At 49.3% G+C, this 21,182-nt stretch overlaps 2 protein-coding genes across 9 annotated transcripts in view; one reads left to right on the top strand and one right to left on the bottom strand.

Annotated features, from left to right (window-relative positions):
* Nucleotides 1-18,423, bottom strand: part of ATG9A (autophagy related 9A) — a 1,030,802-nt gene extending 1,012,379 nt beyond the window's left edge. For all 7 annotated transcript variants that reach the window (XM_069616910.1, XM_069616912.1, XM_069616911.1 and 4 more), the window contains exon 1: nt 18,294-18,423. The gene's annotated coding sequence lies outside the window, so the exon portion shown is untranslated. The remainder of the gene's footprint in view (nt 1-18,293) is intronic.
* The window catches only part of ANKZF1 (ankyrin repeat and zinc finger peptidyl tRNA hydrolase 1), an 803,428-nt gene that overhangs the window by 14,107 nt on the left and 768,139 nt on the right, over nt 1-21,182 (top strand). Inside the window, exon 1 of one of the 2 annotated variants that reach the window (XM_069616920.1) lies at nt 18,420-18,556. The exons of the other annotated variant lie outside the window; for it this stretch is intronic. Coding sequence (XP_069473021.1) covers nt 18,458-18,556 — 99 coding nt within the window. The 5' untranslated portion in view covers nt 18,420-18,457. Of the gene's footprint in view, nt 1-18,419; nt 18,557-21,182 lie in introns of those variants that run through there. 2 annotated transcript variants of the gene reach the window in all.

Here is a 21,182-nt window from a genome sequence, read left to right as displayed (position 1 = left end):
CCCGGGCTCTGCACTGGAACTGGTTGGGGTCCCGTTTGTTGGCCCCCCCGGGGTTCGTTGTGGAAGCCCCCAAGAGCTGCCGTTTTATCCCTCTCCATGCCCCCATAGTCCACGAACCGCCCTCCCCTCCAACGTTGGGGCCCGTGCACACCGAAAAAGAGGGTCTGGGAGAGTTCTCGGGGCCCGCTCCCGCCCGCGTGTCTCAGAGCGTTTATGTATGCCAAGTTTAGGAGGGGGAGCCTGGCTCGTGATTTAGCTTCCTCTGGGCCTCCTCATCCCCCCGCTACCTGCTCACCTCTTTTTCTGGATCCTTCAGAGGCGAGGCAGCATTGGGCCGTGTGCTTTGAGGGCCCCCCCGGCCACCGCCCGTCGTCTGTCTCCCCACTCTGCGACATGCTGGTTCCAAGCCCTCTCTCTCCCCCACAGCTCCGAGGGGTCCGGGAAGGCCTCTCTCACCAACGAAGCATGGGGGGGGGGGGGGCACCTTCGCCTCTGTTCAGGGGGAACTCTCTTTCTCCTGTGGTCAGGTCTCGCTCTCGTGGTTTACTTCTCCTCCAGGCACCGGGCTACGTGCGCCTCCGAGGGTCCGCGGAAGGCCTCTGGGCCACGATGGAGCCCGCGGGGTACCCTGTTCCACTCTTGGGTCTTCTAATTGTGGGTTTTTTAAATCTCCACAGTGGCTTCCCCTTTGAATTTTCCCCTGGCCTGGCTATATTCCAGGATAACAAGCTAGCTACCAAAGGGGCTGCTTTAGATAACATGTGTACCCCCCCCCCCCCCATCTCAGGACCCGCCCCCCCTCACAAAGCTCCCGGTCGACTGGGCTGGGCCGGTCAGCCGTACGTCAGTCCAGACAGGAGGTTAGGGCCTCAAACTGATTAGCTAGCTCAACCCCAATAGTATGCGCCCCTCCCTTCTGTGGGGTCATTCTTTCTAAATTAGGGTTGGACCTCCAACTCAAGCGTAATCTGTGGCCAAGAGGTGGATACAAAGGCCCCTGTGCGTGGGGTAACTCGGTGCTTCCCTCCTCCTAACAAATTTGCTCAAGCGGTTCCCTGAATCAGCCACCCTCCCTGTACAACCGTAAAACAAATCCTGAGAGACCAGCCTACTATGGAGACTGTAGCTGTTTGGTTTTAGGCATCTGGATAAATTAGAGTTGACCAAATAACAAACCATCGTTGCATCCGAGAAGGAAACCACTATGCAGTCCCCCCTCATACATTTGGGTTTTTGGCCTACCCTGCCTACCCTTCTTGCCATTGATATAAGGCTTGGTTCAATGCTCGGTCCAATCAGGTTGGTGTTGATCCAATGGGTCGTTTTATTCATTAGTGAAACAGTTGATTCAAATCCACACTTAGGGAGCCCCGGTACACCCATGATAATCCCCATAAGAGGGGCTGATGCACGCAGTAAATTCAAAATGCTCTTCTCCAGCCCTCCTATATGCATGTTAGCCCCAGTGTCCCCTATGAAAGTCCTAAAGCTTAAGTCAGACCTCCCAGTACCCGTAAAATTTTAATGAACAGTTACTGAGCCCAACTGTGTGGTTACTGCCTTATCCTTTGCCAGCATCACCAGCCTGCCAACCTCAGTGACTGGGCCAGGACGCTCACCACTCAACCCCCCCCTGATAGTATTTTACCATTTAGCTTTGCCCCAACCCCAACCGTACATATTTCAAGCACTCTTTTTGTTTGAACTCTGAGTCATCCACGATAGCCAGTGTGTTCATTACCCCAGACTTAAACATCTGCAATGACTCTAGGATGGTCTAAAGGGGCTTGAGCTTTACATCTAGAAGTGATTCCAGCCAGAGCTTATCCTCCTCCCCCCCGGAGGAGGAATTTAGATCCTGACACGGTTCCCTCGTCGGGCTCCCACCCATATGGCTATTCACCAATTTATCCGTTAATACACCCCCTCACTGTTAAGACACATAATGATGGGTCCACACTGCGCAAAGTTATAATTAACTCTTTATTGAGTTAGTAACAGCCACGACCCCCAGCCTGGGGAAATCTTCTCAACTGACCTAGTGTAATGTGGAGTCCCTCAGATGCTGAGGCTCCACATTCCAGGAGGCGATGTCAGTGAACATATTATGACAACAGTAATCAAGTTATGAATGAGATCTATTGCACACACAAGCCCATCAATACATAGAAATTTAAATATAATAACTTCTAATATGATAAACTCTAACCTCTAACACCTCCCTTCCTTCTCATACGCATCAAACAACACATTCTACCTTCTCAATATAGCAACTCTCTCTTTATTCCACACAGCTCCACCTCTGACCAGTATAGATGAACCAAGATCCTTAATTACTTCCTTGGGTTCTGAATATAAAGAACACCGCTTCTTGACCTTGGTAGGCAGTTTCACCTTGATCCATTCACCCGGCTTTACCTCCAACTCTCTGCAGCAATTTTTCTCATCATAGCGTGCCTTAGAACGCCAACCACTAGCCATTAACTTCTCTCTTACTACCCCAACATCCACATCCACATCCACACAATGCGACCTCTCCATTCAACCTGGACATAAGTGAGAATTTGGTTTCCTGCCTCGCAATACTTCAAAAGGTTTAACACCTGTGACACTATGGGGAGCCAATCTGTACTGAATGTCCTCTCCATTACAGTACGTACCCAATCACCACCCGCTGCAACCGCAATTCTGATGGCTTCCATTAACGTCCTATTAAACCGCTCCACACACCCATTTCCTTGGGGATGATACAACGCTGTGGTGATTTGCTCAACGCCATACTTCTCCAGAAAATGTCTAAATTCCCTGGACGCCAATTGCGATCCTTTGTCAGAAAGGCATTTTCTGGGGAAACCCTCTCTCCAGAACAACTGTTCCAAAAAATGTATTATACTACTGCTGGTGATGTCTTTAAGCACACACACACCTCTTGCTATTTTGACAATAAATCCATTATGACTAAAAGATACGAGTCCCTCGAGCCTCTGATATTGAAAGGACCCAACAAATCTATTGCCACTTCATCCCAAGGCACATTAGGGCTCTTCCTCACAAAGATGGGAGTCTTTTGTACTCCAAGCCCCTTGTCACCTTCAATACACTCTGCACACACCATCACTTTCTCCTCTACATCTCTGTCCAGAACCGGCCACCAAAAATCAGCCCTAACCAACCCTTTAGTCCTTGCTAAGCCCAAATGACCCACATTTGCCAACTCCACTACACTACTTCTCATTGACTTAGGAACTTCAAGTTTGTGGCCTCTATATAAATAATCACCCCTGACAGACAGCGTATTCTTTACTTTGTCAAACCCTTTCTATTTTCTTTCTCTACCAGGGATAGCAACACCAGTTATAAACGCAATCACATCTTGATACAAAGTGTCCTTCGCACATGCTAGATCCCACTCCGATTTCTTCAAACTGGTATGCACTTGAAAAATGTCACCAGATTCCTCCTCCTCATGGACAGTACCTTCCCCACTCTCTACTGTTTTCATCACAGACCTCGACAAGGCATCTGCAACCACATTATTTTCTCCTTGCACATGCATCATAACAAATTGTAAACCTTGTAAACTGCTCACCCACTTCATGATGCGTCTGGACACACCTTCCAGACCACCCTTAGAAAATGTACTAACCAATGGTTTGTGGTCAGTGCAAATAGTAAACTCTGATCCCCATAAGTTTCTTTTAAATTTCTCCACACCCCAGACAGACGCCAACGCCTCTTTCTCAACAACAGAGTACCTAAGTTTAACTTCCTTAAGAGTTCTCGAGGCAAACGCCACAGTATAAAGCTCCGAGCCATAAAACCTGCATGAGAACATCACCCAAGCCATAGTTGCTCGCATACACAAATAACAAAGTGTTCCTTGACTCTACAAAACTGCTCAACACGGGAGCATTCACCACAGCCTGTTTAATGTCTGTAAACTCCTTCATACACTTCTCATCCCAATCAAACAACACACCTTTTCTAGTAAGATTCCTCATGAGTAACAGCAACAACCCCCAGCCAGGGGAAATCTTTACTGATCTAGTGGAATGTGGAGTCCCCCAGATACTGAGACTCCACATTCCAGGAGGTGATGTCAGTGAACATATTATGACAACAGTAACCAAGTTATGGATGAGATGTATTGCACACACAAGCCCATCAATACATAGACATTTAAATATAAGAACTTCTTATATGATAAACTGTAACCTCTAACACTCATCCGGTCGCCCATCCCTAGTCTCACCCCCCCCTTTCCACTTCTACTTCCTTATCTGCCTCCGTACCAGGGTGCAGAGGATCCCGAGGCATACACAACCCAAGCAACTGCTCCTGTAGAGCCGTTGCCTGAACCACTGTGCCCCCCTAAGGCCCCCATCCCCTCAATACAACTATTTTTTTTTTTGTGGTGCTACCTTTGGGATTCCCTCCTGAATCTCAAATAGCATCCCATGTGGCTTTTCCAGTAACAGTAATGCGATTCACCATTTTGCTGGCCATGTCTTCCAAATACGAATCAAGGGAGCGTTGCAAAACATGGGGCTTAAATTAAAACGGCTCAGGAGCTTGCCAACGTTATTTAGTTTTTTTGCCCCTTCTGTCAGCGCCCACGGTCTCCGATCATCCCTTGCTATTCTTTTCACCATGGTGGAAATGCACCTAAGAACAGTAAAATTGAGCCATTATAAATGGCTCAAACGTCAATGGCTAAATGGTTACTATACAGTGGGACCTTCCAGCATGCGCCAGTGCGTAAGAAACAAATGGTAATGGGTTGTTGGCCACAGAGGACCACAACCATCTTCGGGACAAATACAGCCACCCTGGATTGAAAGCTTAGTAAGGACTGTTCGGCTCCAACGGCAGCCACAACACCCACGGTCACAGATGGCCACCGGCAGCCAGTCCTCAGGAAAGACCTCCAGAGACCCAGAGAGGGGGGACAGGGAACGCCAGATGGCTCAAGGAGCAGCCTTAGTCTGTCCGTCATCCCTCTAACCCCACTCTCATAAACACAAAACTTGAAACAGTCAGAGGCATTGGAGAGCGATAGATTTCGGCGGCAAATCAATAGTCAACCAGTAGCACGGCTCTCGGGAGGGATTCTAGCTTGGCACACTCCTCCTTATCCAATTGCCCGAATAAGTAAATAGCCACTCAGTTGGCTGGATGTAGAGTAGCAGGCAAAAGTGGAGGGGAGTGCAAATATATTCACGTACAGTTTTTCAACAGTCCAGCTTTCACTTTCCCGCTTTCGGGTTACAGGTTTTCCGCACTCCACTATCATGCGGAAGTACCAAAGTGCAGAGGGGTGAGGAAACCCTGGTTACCAACGGAGGTCGGCCAATGACTTACTTGCAGACCTTGGTGACTGGAGTAACCCCCTCCATGCCGCTCCACCACGAACCACCAATAACCACTTGTGCAACCACGTCACCTCTGTGCAGCACTCCGCGCTCGTGTTAGGGTTAAATGCTCCTCCACCTCACATGAGCATAGGGAGCAAAAACAGACTGGAAAGGCTGGCAGTCCCCCATCAATAATCACTTGTGCCTTGACTTCACCTCCGCACCACGCTCCGCGCTTGTGTTAGGGTTAAATGCTCCTCCACCTCACGTGAGCATAGGCAGCAAAAACAGCAGTAAATGTGCTAATCATCTTCTTACCCAGTTTATAAAGGCTGGAGATTTCAACACCATTTTAAGCACCTCCCTAGGTAGATCCAGCAGAGTTGCTAGAGCTCTTTCATTGTCTGCACAGGAAATTCACATGGGCATGTATGATTTTGCGCTTTTAGACCTGTGGAGGACACTACATCCAAGTGATAGGGAATATTCATATTACTCTTCAGTCCATTGAATGCAGTCACGGATTGAATGTATCTTAATCGGGACGGGACAGTTACATCTCTGGAGTGTATTCAGCTCCTTAGGACTATCAGAACACCCCCGCTTATTGTGGACATTTCTTCTTGAGGAGAAAGTGATTGAGCAACTTCTCTGGCATTTTAAAATTGCATGCACTGTCGGATGTAGCATTTAAAAGTGACATCAACGTGGTCATTAACACCTTTTTTTTTTTTAAACTAATATTGGCTTGGTCCCCCTGAATATCTACTATCTGGGACACAGTCAAGGTTTACCTTCATGCTGCATAGGCATAGAGAATGGAGTCCATAAGGAGGAGTTTGACGGAACTCGAGGTAGAGATCAGACAACTTGAGATTGAAATGGATCAGGTCCAGCAATAACATCCTGCTTCCATCCATAAAAGTTCAACTGGACCAATTCCGCTCACTGGCAGATCAGGAGGTGAAATTAGTTTCTGCCCAGATACAGACCCGAAATATGGAGAGGACGGAAGACCTGCCGCTTACTAGCCTTACTGTTGTGTTCTGAAAGAGCCATCACCTCTTTTGTTTTGCTGTAGTCACCCCGATTGGGACGGGTATGCCCAGACGTGGGTCCCGTGACTGCTGGGCTAAGAGACCTAAGCTACTCCTCACTGATGAGGCCTAACAAGACCAAAACATGTTTGTGGATGCTTGTGGTCTCGTGCAGAAGGGATGTGACCTAGTAGTTCAGGCTAGACTGCCCCTTTTGGGGTGGGACCAAGACTGATTTGCATATGGTCTTTCCCCTTTTGTAATGGCTTGGCAGGCAAAGAACAATGGCCTGGAGGGTTGCCCTGAGCAATGCCAGTAGTTAAGATTAATTCTAAACCTTCCAGCCATCACCCCTTTTGTTTTGCATTCTGAACGGGGGCCTACCAACATAGCCACCATATTGAACGATGAAGGGACACTGATGTCAGATCTGAGTGACTTAGTGTATATGTTTCATACTTCTAGCAAGACACTGTATGCTAGGAAGAATACACAATTCCCTATGGAACTCAAAGCAAACCTATGCGATATACCAATGCGCAAGTTAAATCAGAGCACCCTATACTCTTAAATGCCCCAATCACGGAAAAGGATATAATGAATGCCATTGCAGCACTACCCACCTCAAATGTCCTGGTATCGGATGGTCTAACGGCTGTATTTTTTAACGAATTTAGTCCTAAAGTGTCCATGCACTTTTTGAAAGTCTGCAAAGAAGTTTTCCAGCAAGGCTCCCTCCCTCCTTCTATGGTGAAGCCATGATTACGCTAATCCTGAAGCCCAGGAAAGACCCCACTAATTGTGCCTCCTATAGACCCATAGCACTACGTGTGGTGGCACATATCTAGTTGGCAGATATGAACTCTTGTCAGGAAGTTCTGTGTATGAGGGGGCAGATAGAAAAAGGGGGAGGGCGGTGTAAGGAACTCATGGTGGCAACAGTAAAGACAGACAAGTGATCACAGTTCAAGGGTGTTTATTAAACTGTATGCAGGTTCGAAAAACGCCTAATCTAAACCTAAATCTAAGACAGGAGCAAGCGTCGACCATCAAATGGAAATAAGGCAGTCCTAGTGGCATTGTGTCAAATGAAAAAGGGCCTATACTAAGAAACCTATTGCCAAGCCTTCCAACTAATACAAAAAGGGTGTGGGATAGTTTTAAAAAAAAAAAAGAAAGAAGTGTTCACAAATAATATGTCAGGATATGGTAGCCTGGGTCTTCCTTCCCCACGTTTTGAGCACAAGGTAAGGTGGGATCTTGAGCACAGCACAGTCTCGAGCTCTCCCAGCATGAGACGACAGTTCTGTTTTAGCTTATGAGGAGCCTCTATGGCCAAGTCTCTTATCTTCAAAAAGTCTCTTGCCTTCTAGGGTGAGTAAAATAACAAACAAAGTTCCTTTTCAGGTACCAATCACTTTCCACAAATCATATATACAGTCCCCTTTCAGTGGGTCTTGGTGGATGACTTCCACCCCGGGGACCCTCTCTTCTGGGTTTGGATCCTAAAACAGTTCCTATCGATATCAAGGCCTTCAGTGGTTGAATCTCCTGTTTCGGAGGGCCCGATTGGTTTACAAAAATGACTAACAAAACACAAAGTTCTGTTCTACGTATTCCTCGGGGGATGGCTTCACCCCTGGGTACCCCTCTTCCGAGCGCAGACCCCTCTTTGCTTTCAGCCTCCCTCCTCCGGGTTCACTGTGGCTTTCTCTTGGTTCCCAAATCTTAATGTCTTTTCTAACAGTTAATAGTGGACATCCCTCTACCAGGTTCACATTTGTCAAAACACTGTTTCTTGGGACTTTAGACTTTGTCCCCTCTTAGTCAGCATCACTCTTCCAGGTTCACTCTGGCCAACTTCGCATTCACATTTACTTTCAATGTTTGCAGGATTTCTCCAGCATGGGGTCTGGCATGCATTCTTTCTTTCTTGCTTTCTTATAGTTCTTAGGTCAAAGGCTTTCGACTGTACAGGGATTTTGCTTGACCTCCTGTCTGACCACTTTGAGCTATGTCGACGGCTCTCCTACGGCCTTCTGGTATCTGTAGTTTCACTCAGACGGGGATCAATCAGAGTCGACCAGAGTTTCTCGTAGCAGCACCCACGTGGTGCTGGTCCCCTTCTGCAGTTGGTCTCCCCTTTGCAATTCTTCTTTGAACTTTTTACTTTGCAACTTTCATTCCCCAAAGCCAGGTTCTGCCTTCGACTCACTGGCTGTGATGAACCGCTTGGTTTTCTTCGCAACTGGAGTCAAGGCCAGTACCATGGTAGCAGGAGTCTCCCTCGATCCAGCTTATCAGCGTCAATACGCTCGGTGTACCTTTGACATCTGCTGCAGGACACTTGGGCTATTGTCCTCGGTCTTACGATTCCTTTTGCAGAGGTTTCGCTGGGTTTTGTCAAGAAGGGCAAGCTTGTGTCTCTCCTGCCTCTCGATGTTTGTCGCCTTTCTCCTCCTCTTGAACTACCTGGTCTTGATAGCTGTCTCATTGTGCGGTCTGCCTCGCTCGTACTGTGCTCTCTTGCTCCCCTTTTTTTTTCCCTCTGGGGAAGGGAAAGGGCCGTCAGGTGTGTGTGATTCTGATAAATTGCCTGACTTTTGCCGGACCCTGGTATTGGGACAAGTCAGGTAAATGGCTCTGGCGTTAGTCCATTATCTTTCATGTTGTGCGACAGTGTGTGTCGGAAAAGGGGGGGGCAGTGTTTTTGAATGTCCTACGGATGAGGATGGGGGAAAAGGTGTTGAAGGAAGGGGGATACCACGTCTCACCGGTCAGTGTCCCACTCCCCGAGGACACCCCATCCAGGTGATCCTCCCTCCCTAGTCCACCCACAGGAACTGGATCCAATAGCGATGGCCATGTCCTGGCCACCTGGACGACAGATCTCCGGGATTTAGCCAGGATGACACCTTCAGGTTTCTCACAGCGGGTAAACAGGCATAGGGTGCAAGCTTTAATCGGCCACTGAGTGACTACTGTATGTTTTTTATGTTGAAGGGAAAATGTGAAAGGGAATTGTATCTGGACAATCACAAACAATGGAGGCTGTGCCAAAACTAGGGTGAGTTGCCAGTTAGTTGACAAGTTGTCCCACTGAGCTTGATCATAACCCTGGGGAGTGGCTTCCTCTGAGGGTCTGACAGCTGAGAACAGGGTCTGCCTCCCATCACAGTCTTCAGCTACAACCCAAACAGACCCGTTTTTGGGACACTAAGAATGCTAGGATCCCTCGCTGATTGTTTCAATGTGTCCCTCCTCAGCACATGAGTGAAGCGGCTGCATCCCCCATGCACAGCTCCCACCCACTCACACAAATACTAGAGCAGCGTCTTCTGATTCTAGAATAGGTCTCTGAAGTACAGGCAAGTCCCAGTTCGGTCCAGAACCTTGCTACGTCCCACCTCAGCATGCTCTACCCCATCAGGCAGATGGGCGGCTGTAAACCCGGACTGCCGCAGGGCGTCCCGCTGTATATGGTGGGTGATAGGCCCCCTGGTCTCCCCTCTTGGGGGGCATGGTGGCTTCCTCCCGGGGTCGTCCCTATCTACATAAAAAAAGGTGCGATCACGAAGAAAGGAAAAGAAGGGTTCTTGGAAGGAAGAAGAAGGTGAGGAGTCGGGGGAGGGGGGAGATCTCAGAATCTACACTGTCGGACGAAGATATCACCGACCCCGGTGACAGTTTGGACGCCAAAAAGAGATGGCCACCTCACAGCAGGTACAAGAACTCGTAGCCGCTGTACAAAGTCTAAGTTTGGAGATGCAGAACCTTAAGACAGCTAACGCCACCCATCAACAGCGTCTGACGGACAGGGAAAGACCTTTAACCGATTTACCTCCACTTCCCCTAGTATCAGGGAAGTTCGATGGTTCCCCAAAAAAAGGTTAAGGAGTTCCTGGACGCATGCAATCTTAATTTTTCCTTTCGCCCTCAGACCTTTGCCTCAGACCACGCCAAGGTGGGGTTTATGATCACCCACATGACCGGGAATGCCCTGGCTTGGGCTACCCCTCTAGTAAACCAGCCAGACCCGGTTTTACAGGACTACAATGCCTTTAAGGCCCTGATTCAACAAACCTTTCTGCGAACAGAGAGTACCTACTTGGCCTCGGAGGACCTCCTTGACATCCGTCAGGGGAATTCTGATCTACTGACATACATCACCGCTTTCAAACAGGTGGCAGCTGAGGCAGGTTGGCAGGAACAGGCCCAGTATGCCATATTTCGGCGAGGTTTAAGGGAGGAATTGAAGGACGAACTAGCCCGGATAGAAAGACCGGTGTCTTTTGCCGAACTCCTGACAGCTGCCCTCCGAATTGACTTCAGAATGACGGAAAGCCGTCAAGAAAAGAAGACCAGGTTAAGTGTACCCCCTCTCGTGGAGACTCACTCACCCGCATCTGTACCCTTCCAACGAACCTCTAAGGAAGAACCCATGCAGATCGGAACCACCAGAGCCCCGCTCACACCTGAAGAAAGGAAACGGCGCAGGGAGGGTTCCCTGTGTATGTACTGCGGGTCTTCCTCACATCTATTAAGAGATTGTCAGGAAGTACCGCCCAGAATGTCTGGAAACACTCGCCATTGGTAAACATTGGGACGTATTACCGAGGGGCTGCTCTTAGTCCCTACGAGCCTCTTTCTGTATCCTCTACTGAAACGAGGACTCCCGGTTGATGGTGCTCACAGTTTCTCTCAGAGTGGGCCCCAAGGAAGTAACCACTTTAGCCCTACTCGACTGTGGAGCAGCAGGGAACTTCATGGATACCCATTGGGCAGAACGACACGGAGTGAAAAGGATAGCCAAACGAGAAGATCAAAAGGTGGAAGGGGTTGATGGCGAACCTTTGAGCTCGGGTTTGATCACTCACACCACAGAAGCACTTACTTCGTCCATCCAACAACACACCGAAAGTATCACATTCGATATCATCAGGGCTGCTCACTTCCCCCTAATCCTGGGTATATGTTGGCTACGCAGACACAACGCCAGTATTGACTGGTCTAGAAACTTACTTAGTTTTCAGTCCTCACTATGCAAATCGGAATGCTTGCCAGAACCAAGATTCGAGACCGTCAAGACCACAAATAGCTGCGAGGTCAGAACTATACACTGTCTCCCACACTACCTGAAGGAGTTCAACGAGGTGGCAACTGAAAAGATACCCGTCGAGCTCCCACCGCACCAGCCTGAAGACTGTTGCATTGATCTCACTCCAGGTGCATTGGTACCCTTTGGTAGGATGTTTCCACTGTCTTTAGAAGAAAAACAATACCTCCGAACGTACTTGGACAGCAACATGGAAAACGGGCTCATAAGGCCTTCAAAGTCCCCTGCAGGGGCATCCTTGTTCTTCATCTCAAAAAAGGATTCAAAGGAGTTGAGGCCGTGTATAGATTATCGCGGTCTAAACCAGGTTACCATAAAAGACCGGCATCCTATGCCATTGATCACCGATATCCTACAAGCTGTACAGGGTGCTACCATCTTTACCAAACTCAACCTGAGGAATGCTTATCACCTACTCCGGGTGCAGAAAGGAGACGAATGGAAGACAACATTCCGGACTCCTTTCAGACTTTTCGAATACCAGGTAATGCCGTGGTAAACGCCCCGTCGGTATTCCAACGGTTTATGGACAGACTATTCTCCGATCTCCTGTGCCAAACCACATTGGTATACTTAGATGACATTCTGATCTACTATCACACTCCTGAAGACCATGTGGAACATATCAGGGAAGTATTCAGAAGGCTACAGAGAAATCATTTGTCTGTTAAACTCGCCAAATGTGTGTTTTCAGCCTCCTCCATTCCTTATCTAGGATACATTCTGTCAGACCACGGTATCTCCATGGATCCTAACAAAGTGTCTTCCATCATTGAATGGCCTTCACCCACCTCAGTCAAAGAGATACAGAAATTCCTGGGGTTAGCAAACTTCTACCGGAGATTTATCCCTAATTTCTCTCAAAAGATACTACCCATCACCACACTTTTAAAGAAGTCTGCAACTCCATTCAAATGGTCAGCGGAGGCAGAAGACAGTTTTGGGAATCTTAAGGAAGCCTTCTGTTCGGCACCCATTTTACAACAACCAAACCAACATCTACCCTTCATTCTAGAGACGGACGCTTCATCAGCCGCAATAGGGGCTGTGCTTCTTCAAGAAATCCAGGGTACAGAACATCTGGTGGCTTATTTCTCAAAGACCCTAAATACCAGTCAAAGGAATTACTCGGTCATAGAGCGAGAGCTTCTAGCCATGAAGGCGGCCTGTGTAGAATGGCGCCATCTGCTTCAAGGAGGAAGGTTCCCGTTCACCATACGGACCGATCATAAGAACTTGCAGGTTCTCAAACAGTTCGAGTGCTACAACACTCGACAGGCCCGATGGGCTCACTTCTTCACCCAATTCGAATTCCACATAGCCTACATCCCCGGCAAAATGAATGTTGTAGCCGACTCTCTTTCCCGCCGGTGTGATTACCTGCCAGAGACAGATACGCCTCTTGAACGGATGTTTCCCCAGTCCAGGACTATCGGAATTATTTCTAAATTCCTTCAGCAGGTACAGGAGGATTCTGCAGGTCGTTTTGAAGTGGAAAGACATTCTAAGGATCTGGCCTATGAAATCAGGAACGGCTTTTACCTTGTCGGAGGAAAACTCTATCTACCCACACCGGCTTTCCGCAAGACAGCACTTGCCTGGTGTCATGATTCTAAACTAGCAGGACACAGGGGAGTGGCTGGCACTCTCGACTACCTTCAAAGACATTTCTACTGGCCTACGATGAGAAGGGATGGAGATCGGTACGTTCAGTCATGTATCGTCTGTGTGCGGAGTAAGTCATCCCGTAAATGACCAATTGGTCTACTGGAACCAAGTTCTGTAGCTAAGGGTCCTTAGAGCACGATCTCTACGGATTTTATAGTGGATTTGCCCCGGTCTCAAGGATGCACCTGTGTCATGGTAGTAGTGGATTTACTAAATTGGCTCACTTCTCCCCATTGCCTGGTGTTCCTACTGCAGCCAAGATGGCAGAAGTGTTTCTCCAAGACATATTCCGGTTACACGGTCTACCTAACAAGATAATTTCAGACCGGGGTAGTCAGTACACCTCCCGGTTCTGGAAGGCACTGTGTGTCAGACTAGGTATCGAAAGAGCTCTCACCTCTGGATTCCATCCGCAATCCAATGGGCAAACTGAACGCCTGAACGGAACCCTGGAACAGTACTTCAGGTGCTTTATCAACTCCCAACAAGACAACTGGTGCACGCTACTCCCTCTAGCTGAATTCTCTTACAATAACTCCACACATGCCGCTCTGGGGTTCAGTCCTTTTTTTGGTACTTATGGTTTTCACCCTCGCTCCATTCTTCCTGTCTTGGGCCTCTCTACTAGCGTACCATCGGTAGATTCTTCCCTCTCCCTCCTTAGAGAGACACACAAGAAGGTAGAGGAAGGCCTTAAATCAGCCCAAGCTCAATATTGCATTCAAGCCAACAAACACCGTAGACCTGTACCAGGATGGGATGTGGGTACCAGAGTTATGCTCTCCACTAGATATTTACCTCGTTTGGTACATCCCTCCAAGTTATCTCCCAAGTATCTAGGGCCATATGAGATCATACAGAAGATCAACCCTGTGGCTTTTTGCTTAAAATTACCCAACAACCTCAAAAGGGTCCACCCTGTTTTCCATGCCTCTCAACTCAAGGCATTTCATGCCGACACATGGGCACGACAGGTTAGACAGGCCCAGATTCCTCAGGGCTCCACTCGGGCGGAATATGAGGTCGCCCAACTCTGTGACTCCAGGCATCATAAGGTTAGGCTGGAATATTTGGTTAAATGGAAGGGCTACCCTTCATCGGAAAACTCTTGGGAACCCATCACACACATTAATGCTCCTGTCTTACTTCGCAAGTACCACTTCTTTCATCCAGGGAAACCAGGGGGAGGAGCTTATAGGAGGGGGCATACTGTCATGCCGCCGAGTTCCTGGAGTCTATGGTGCCGCGGAACTTAGTCCTGTTCGTCGGCAGCTTTCGGCCACGCCCCCTGTTTCCTGGTTTTACTTTCCTTCTGTTCCTATTGGTTGGGCGCTCCGCGGCCCAGTGTTTTAACCAGCCACTTCCGGGTCACGGATGCGTCGCAACGCTTCCGGTTTCGTCCGTTAGCCCTGAGTTGCTTGCTACCTGTTGCTATCTTCCTGGGTTACTCGCTTTTCCGCTGCTCGGGTCCTCGTGCCCAGTCTGGCCCCCCTCTGTTTTTCCTTCGTCCTTCCGCTGGTTCTATCTGCCTTTCTCTCGCTCCCTTGACTTTGTTTCACTCGCCCGTCTCCTCTGCCCTCCTTCCAACTTGCTTACCCTCCCTCCTTCCCATCTTCACTTACCGCTTTTCCTCCTCTTGTCTGTTCCGCTTGCTCCATTCTTCTGTTTCCTACTTCCTCTTGCTCTGCTCCGTACCTTCCATGTCCCAGTTCCCTGCCTTGTCATTGGAATTGCTCTCGCCTACCTTCAGGATTGTTTGCTGTGACCTTCCGTGTACCAGACTCCGGCCTGCTCCCCTGGACTGCCTTTGCTTACAGTTTTGTTACTTCCACTTCTAGCCTCGTGTACCAGATCCTCGGACCGCTTACTGGACTGCCTGTGTTCTGGGGGGTTCACTCCACGTGTTGCCTCCAGACACTTTCCACCAGCTCTCACCCTTCAAGGATTCCTGGTTCCACACCTCCAAGGCACCCGACGATAACACAGGGGTTTTTTGTGCCTAAGGGCTTTCCCCCCCCCCTCTTGGTCGATCCCGGGGGAGGGGCCCCCTGGTCTCCCCTCTTCGGGGGCACGGTGGCTGCCTCCCGAGGTCGTCCACATCTTTTTTTTAATGTAGATGGGATCACGAAGAAAGGAAAAGAAGGGTTCTTGGAAGGAAGAAGGTGGTGAGGAGTCGGGGGAGGGGGAGATCTCAGAATCTACACTTTCGGACGAAGATATCATATCACCGACCCCGGTGACAGATACTCCACTGACAGGACAATATAGGGAGGCTTTTCATAAGATGTAACTGTCTTGTTATTACCACAAAGCGCAGCTCGACATTTCATGAACTGTAACGAGTCATTAATGGCTTCAGTCGAAACCTCGTATTTTAATGACAAGTTAAAGTTTATGTAATGCCGAGCTTTGTTCCATTGTGGGTATAGATGAATCACTCTATTATTCTGAGAGAAAGCTTTACATCAGCGGCTTCCTCAAAGACAGCCTCGCGTTTTAATGCAAAGCTTTCTCTCAGAATGAACATTGTTTTTATCTATTAAAGCAACAGAGGCAGCTTGCGCGGTGCTCTGCTGCTTATGTCTGACAGCTCGGAAGAAGAGCCACTGCTCAGGCTTAATGCAGCCAAATCAGCAATGAGCCGAAGACAGCCGAAGACCACCAATTGCTCTTAACGATTCTTTCACAGTCTGCTTAAAATACTACTCTGCATGAGCTAAGATCACAGTGTAGACTAACATTGCTGTTGGTAGTTTAGGTGCACAGATGGCTGGTACGGTTTGCTCCCGTGTACATGTGCGGGTCGGACTGGGCCATAAAATTGTCTCTGGCACCAATGAAAAAGTGGCCCATAGTTGTAAATGGTAATTCACTCCTTTTCTAACCCTGTTTGAATAGTACCCAAGGGGGGGGGGGGGGGGGGGGGTATAAAATGGCATGCAAATTGTGCACGTTAAAGAATATTTACTCAGCAACACTGGTCAAAACTATTATTAACATAGTGAACTAACATCACTAGTGCCATGGAAGTGGAATTGATATATAGTTTGGAAAATGTTGAATGTCAGGCTGATTATGTCGGTGGGCTCAGCACTGCAGCAGGAGTGGCAATGTGAGGCAATATAAGGCAGGCCAATAAATCAGGAGCGTCTTGGCAGGTCTTTAATTCAACTCGAACTGCCGAACTGGCGGTAATCCCGCCTCCTCAATCACGTGGGTCGCAGCCCACTCATAACTGCAATAAACAGAGGACTGTTCCTCTTAAACACAACAACAAAAGTAGGACATTACAGAAAAGAAGCAGCATTAAAGAAATGGCGCCGTTTAAAACTATTATTTTGGACATTTCCTTTGATCGGAGGTCAACTGCCAGCTCTGCCCCCAAACCCCGCCTCTTTGGGCACCGCCCCCTTCACCTCTGCCCTCACCCCGGCCCTTGTGGGACCCCCCCACCAAATTGTTCTCATTTCCACCACTGGATAAGGTGGTGGATGGCGGCAGCCGAATCTGCCATGAAATTCCCTCGGCGTGTGCGGCATGGCCATAAACCACTTCTGTTTGGGGGTGTGTGGAGCCGGGGATGAGGATACCAGCCAAGAAGACACAGAGATCCGCCGTTGTTGCAACTAAAATCAAAATAGGAAAAACAAACCCATCGGTGTTTTGTTCTCCCCTGTTCCCCTCCCTTGCCGCGCTGTGAAACACCTGTGTATGAGCTCGATGTAAATAAAAATATCAAATATACCAGGCGCTTTGCCGAGATGAATAAGCGCATTATAAATGCTCAATAAAAAAATAAATACCTGCCCATGCACGGCGTGGACCACTCCTTCCTCCGTAATCCTCTTCCTAAGCACATAGACGTCCCACGTGAAAACGTCACGATGACGTAACAAGTCGATATGCCTGGAGGCATTTCAGAAACTATCGGCAAACTTTAAAACAAACACAATACTAACGGGTCTCATAGGGACTTTAAATGTGTGATTGATAATGAAAGCAATACAAGACCTCCGTTTAGCCTTCTCTTCCACACATTGCAAAGGGGTAAATGAACAATCCCTCCCCGGGGAATGCCAAATCGCCCCCCATTGCAGGAGAAATAAAGAACTGTTATCCTGGTAATTCGTACCCATATGCATCTGTCTGCATAAAACACATACATACTTGCCAACATTCTGTGACCAAAAAGATGTAGGATTTTTCAAGTTTGAAAAATAATGATTCCCATAACAATGACATCACAGGAAAATACAAAACATACAAATAGCACAACATGGAAAGATGTTGAAATGTTAAAAATGTATAATTCTGAATGCTAACACCAAATTGTCAGCAGATGCTGTGTGATGGTGTTACACTCTGCCACTTGCTTTCACTGCTGGATCACCTAAGGGTTGTACCGGCAAGAGTGCAGGACAGAGTCACGCAGCTGTCAGGTCAGTGGATTGGTCTGAGTGCAATCAAAGTAATCACCTACCTGTCCACTGTATAGAGAGACTAATATGTTGCATGCTCTGTCCTGGAGCCTGCCTTAGAATCACATAAATTACTTGCCCCTGTAAAAGCAGTAGGATCTGTCACTGAAATCTGTAGGCGGTAGGGCTACTTCAAAAGCAGTAGCCTACTGCCTAAATCTGTAGGGTTGGCAAGTATGCACATATCCCCATCTGCTGCACATACCAAATCCTCCAACACCCTCCAGCGGGGAGGATAACTAACCGTTCGCTGTAATGTTCACTGGTACAGTGGAAGTCCCATTGGGACGGGAGGAACGCACTGTGCCCAGCCCCACTCCATAAAACACATCTCACACATCTGCATGAGAAAGCCCAAAACGAACTGAATCCACCTGTACTTTAAGTAAATCTCAACCGATGCACATTACAAGCCCCAACATATACAGAAATACCCACTCCCCAATATTGCCTCACCCCTTTGATGCACATTACATATCCTCAAAAAACATTGAAATAACGAAAAAAACTAAACTGAATCCGCCTGTAATTAAGTAACGATGCACATTACAAACCACCAAAATACACAAAAATACCCCCTTCCCAATATTGCCGCTCTGCATTAAAGTAACAATCAACAAGAAATAACTTTAAGACTTACCAGAAACCAAACAACCAACCAACTATACGAAGTGTTCTTTCTAACGGAGGAATCGCTCCACAACGCCTTCCTTCACTCTCCTGCAAAACATATGACGAATGAACGCTTAAACCCACGTGATGAAGCAGACGTTGAAACCCACGTGATGCAGAGCAGCCCACGTGATGAAGTGGAGGCGAGCGTTGCTAGGGTCCTTTTCTCGAATGGGAACTAGAAAACTACCCTTTACGAAACGCGCATGTCCAGTTTCCAGGCAGCATCAGGTGAGTGCATGCGAGCCAACTCTTTTAATGAATTTTATATGCATTTCTTTTAGTATCCATCAACTTAGACATTCTCACCCCTTTGTTGTTATATTGTTAAGAGGAGCCCTTTTGCAACCTCTAGGAATGCACGTTGAAGCTGTAATTCCTTGTATTGTACTTATTGTTGTAAGGCACCCCTGCTGGGAGCATGGTAGCTCCCAGGATGTTGTAATGGGTCACGTGGCAGTAGCCACGTGACCAACCTAATAAAAGATACTGGCCGTTTCCGGCTAGTCAGTCAAGACCAAACTGGTTCCGGTGTTGTTCCTCATGTGTGCCTGTCTGGCGCACCACTGTGTGGTGTAGGCCCAGGGACGGGGCCCTCCACGAGGCCAGCGCCCCTGCTGGGCAACGCCGACCTCGATTGTTGTGGCCATGTGATCATGGCTGTCGTAGCGACCCCAGCCTGGCTGCCCCCAGAGCCGGGGCCGTCGTACACTGGGTGCCCCAGCCACATGGGAAGCTCCAGTGACCTGAAGCGAGTGGGGTGATCCCCACTCCTTGATCCGCAGTGTGACCGCCGCCCACACTGACTGTGTCGGGTGTTCTCGACATGAGTATGGGGGCTGCCCGGTGATCTGGAGCATCCCCCCCAAACAATGGCGACAAAGGTACCAGGGCCCCGCGTGCCCTGTAGTGTGGTGGAAGGAAGCGGCGTCGGTGGCCGCGTGAGAGGTTGCCCCTCTGCACCCCTTGGGTAAAGGGGGGGGGGGATATGCCTCACACTGAGAAGGAGAACGCTCGAGGAAGGTAAGCGGCATCGGCCGCGTGAACTGCTGTCCCCCACAAACGCGGCCAGAGGAGGAGAGCTGCCCCTCGCCCACGCGTTGGCCTCAACAAAAGGGGGCATGCTGGCGGCCCGAGCCACCGCAAGAGGCATGGCGGCCCCAGCCGCAACGTAGAACTGTGGCCATGTCTGGCGTAGATACACCCGCGAAGAAAGGGAGAGGCAGGATGCCCCTTTCCCCCACCAGGAAGAGGGGAGCTGCCTGCCCGCGAGCCGCGAACATGGGGTGGCTACACGCGGCATCCGCTGCATGGAGAGGGGGGCTGCCCCACTGGTGGACGGCCACAAGGCGGAGGCGGCAGGAGCCGCAACATCGAGAGCCGGGCGGCGATGTTCTCTCTCTCTCTCTCTCTCTCTCTCTCTCTCTCTCTCTCTCTCTCTCTCTCTCTCTCTCTCTCTCTCTCCCCTCTCCCCCCCCCAACCCCCTGGTGAAACAGGAGGAGACTCGCTCAGCACTGGAGCGGTCAAGAAAAAGGAAAGGAAAAGTGCTCCGACCAGAGCTACAAAAAAAGAGAGAAACGCAATGAGGAGGCGTGGCCCCCCCCACCCAAGATGAGAGGCTCCGGTGGAGCAAAGAGGGGAGAATTCCCCAAGTGGCCGCATCCCCCAGGCAACGACCCCGGACGGCAACAAGGAAGAAAAAAATACGCTCGTGGCGGAGCTCGGGGAAAGGTGAAGTGTTGCTCGGCCCCACACCCCCACCTGTGTCACACTGTTCTGACGGGCCCCAGAGAGCAATCCCGAGAGAACCAGCAGTGCTCGTGTCAGCAGGACTATTAAAGTTCAGATGGGGTTGCGCATGGTCTGTGCACCCATAGCGGCGTTACTGGGCCCATCCGTGGGGAGTTGTGGAAATGAAAAGGGGATGCAAGAGGATCACCAGACAGTGAATGTTGCGCAGTGCGCTCTGGCCAAGTCAAGGAACCAGCCCATGGGAAAACTGCTCCGAGTGATGTTTCACAAGTTCATGGAGGCAAAGTGCAGTCGAATGATGGTGTGCGCAGCTGGGGCATGTAATCAGAAGTCCTCAGTGGTGAAACTCAGACACATGCACAATCAGATATGTGCCAAGGACGAAGTAAAGCGCCCCCATGGTAGCCGCTGCGGCAGAAACACACAGGCTCATCAGAGGATCCCGGGGCCCCACCCCAGTGACTGTCAGAAAAGAAAAATGACAGGAAGAATGGAAAGGAAAGGGGACCACCAGGAAGGGTTGCAGCTCTTTTGAGTGCTTGTGCGCCCTCCGATACCAACAGCACCCCGCCAAGAAGAGCTGCCGGAGACATGAGGGGCCTGTTGTCCGTCACCAGTACCCAGCCGCGGGTTTGCCCCCTCCATGTAAATGGACCTAGCCGATGTGGCCCTTGGGTCTCCAGGTGCAGCTTTGCCGGTTTTTCTTGACTCTGGTATGACTGTCCAAGATGAGCATTCGTGAGGACGTAAACTGGCTTCCTGCAACTCCACACGTGTGAAGATGGACATCACCATCGACATCCCCATGAGGATTGGGGGCCTGCGGACACAGACTTGCTTAGAATGGCCCAGGTGGTGGGCAATGTGATGTTGTGCACACCCGCACATGCAGAATGCTTCATGTGGTGCCAGTGGCTTGCACTGGTGTTTTTGTGTGATAGTTGAACCACTCACCCAGGTTAATAAAGGGTCCGAAAACTAGCTGAGTGGTGGGTGTGTTGGGATTTTGGGTTCTTTTTGTTTTGTTGTTATGAAAAAGGAGTGTTGTATGGCACCCCTCCTGGGAGCATGGTAGCTCCCAGGATGTTGTAATGTAACCTAATA

This window comes from Ambystoma mexicanum, chromosome 9 (assembly GCF_040938575.1).
Source record: "Ambystoma mexicanum isolate Mex_15411 chromosome 9, UKY_AmexF1_1, whole genome shotgun sequence".
Taxonomy (NCBI): Eukaryota; Metazoa; Chordata; class Amphibia; order Caudata; family Ambystomatidae; genus Ambystoma; species Ambystoma mexicanum.
The sequence above is the reverse complement of the archived record's forward strand: the minus strand, read 5'-3'. Positions and strand labels throughout refer to the sequence as shown.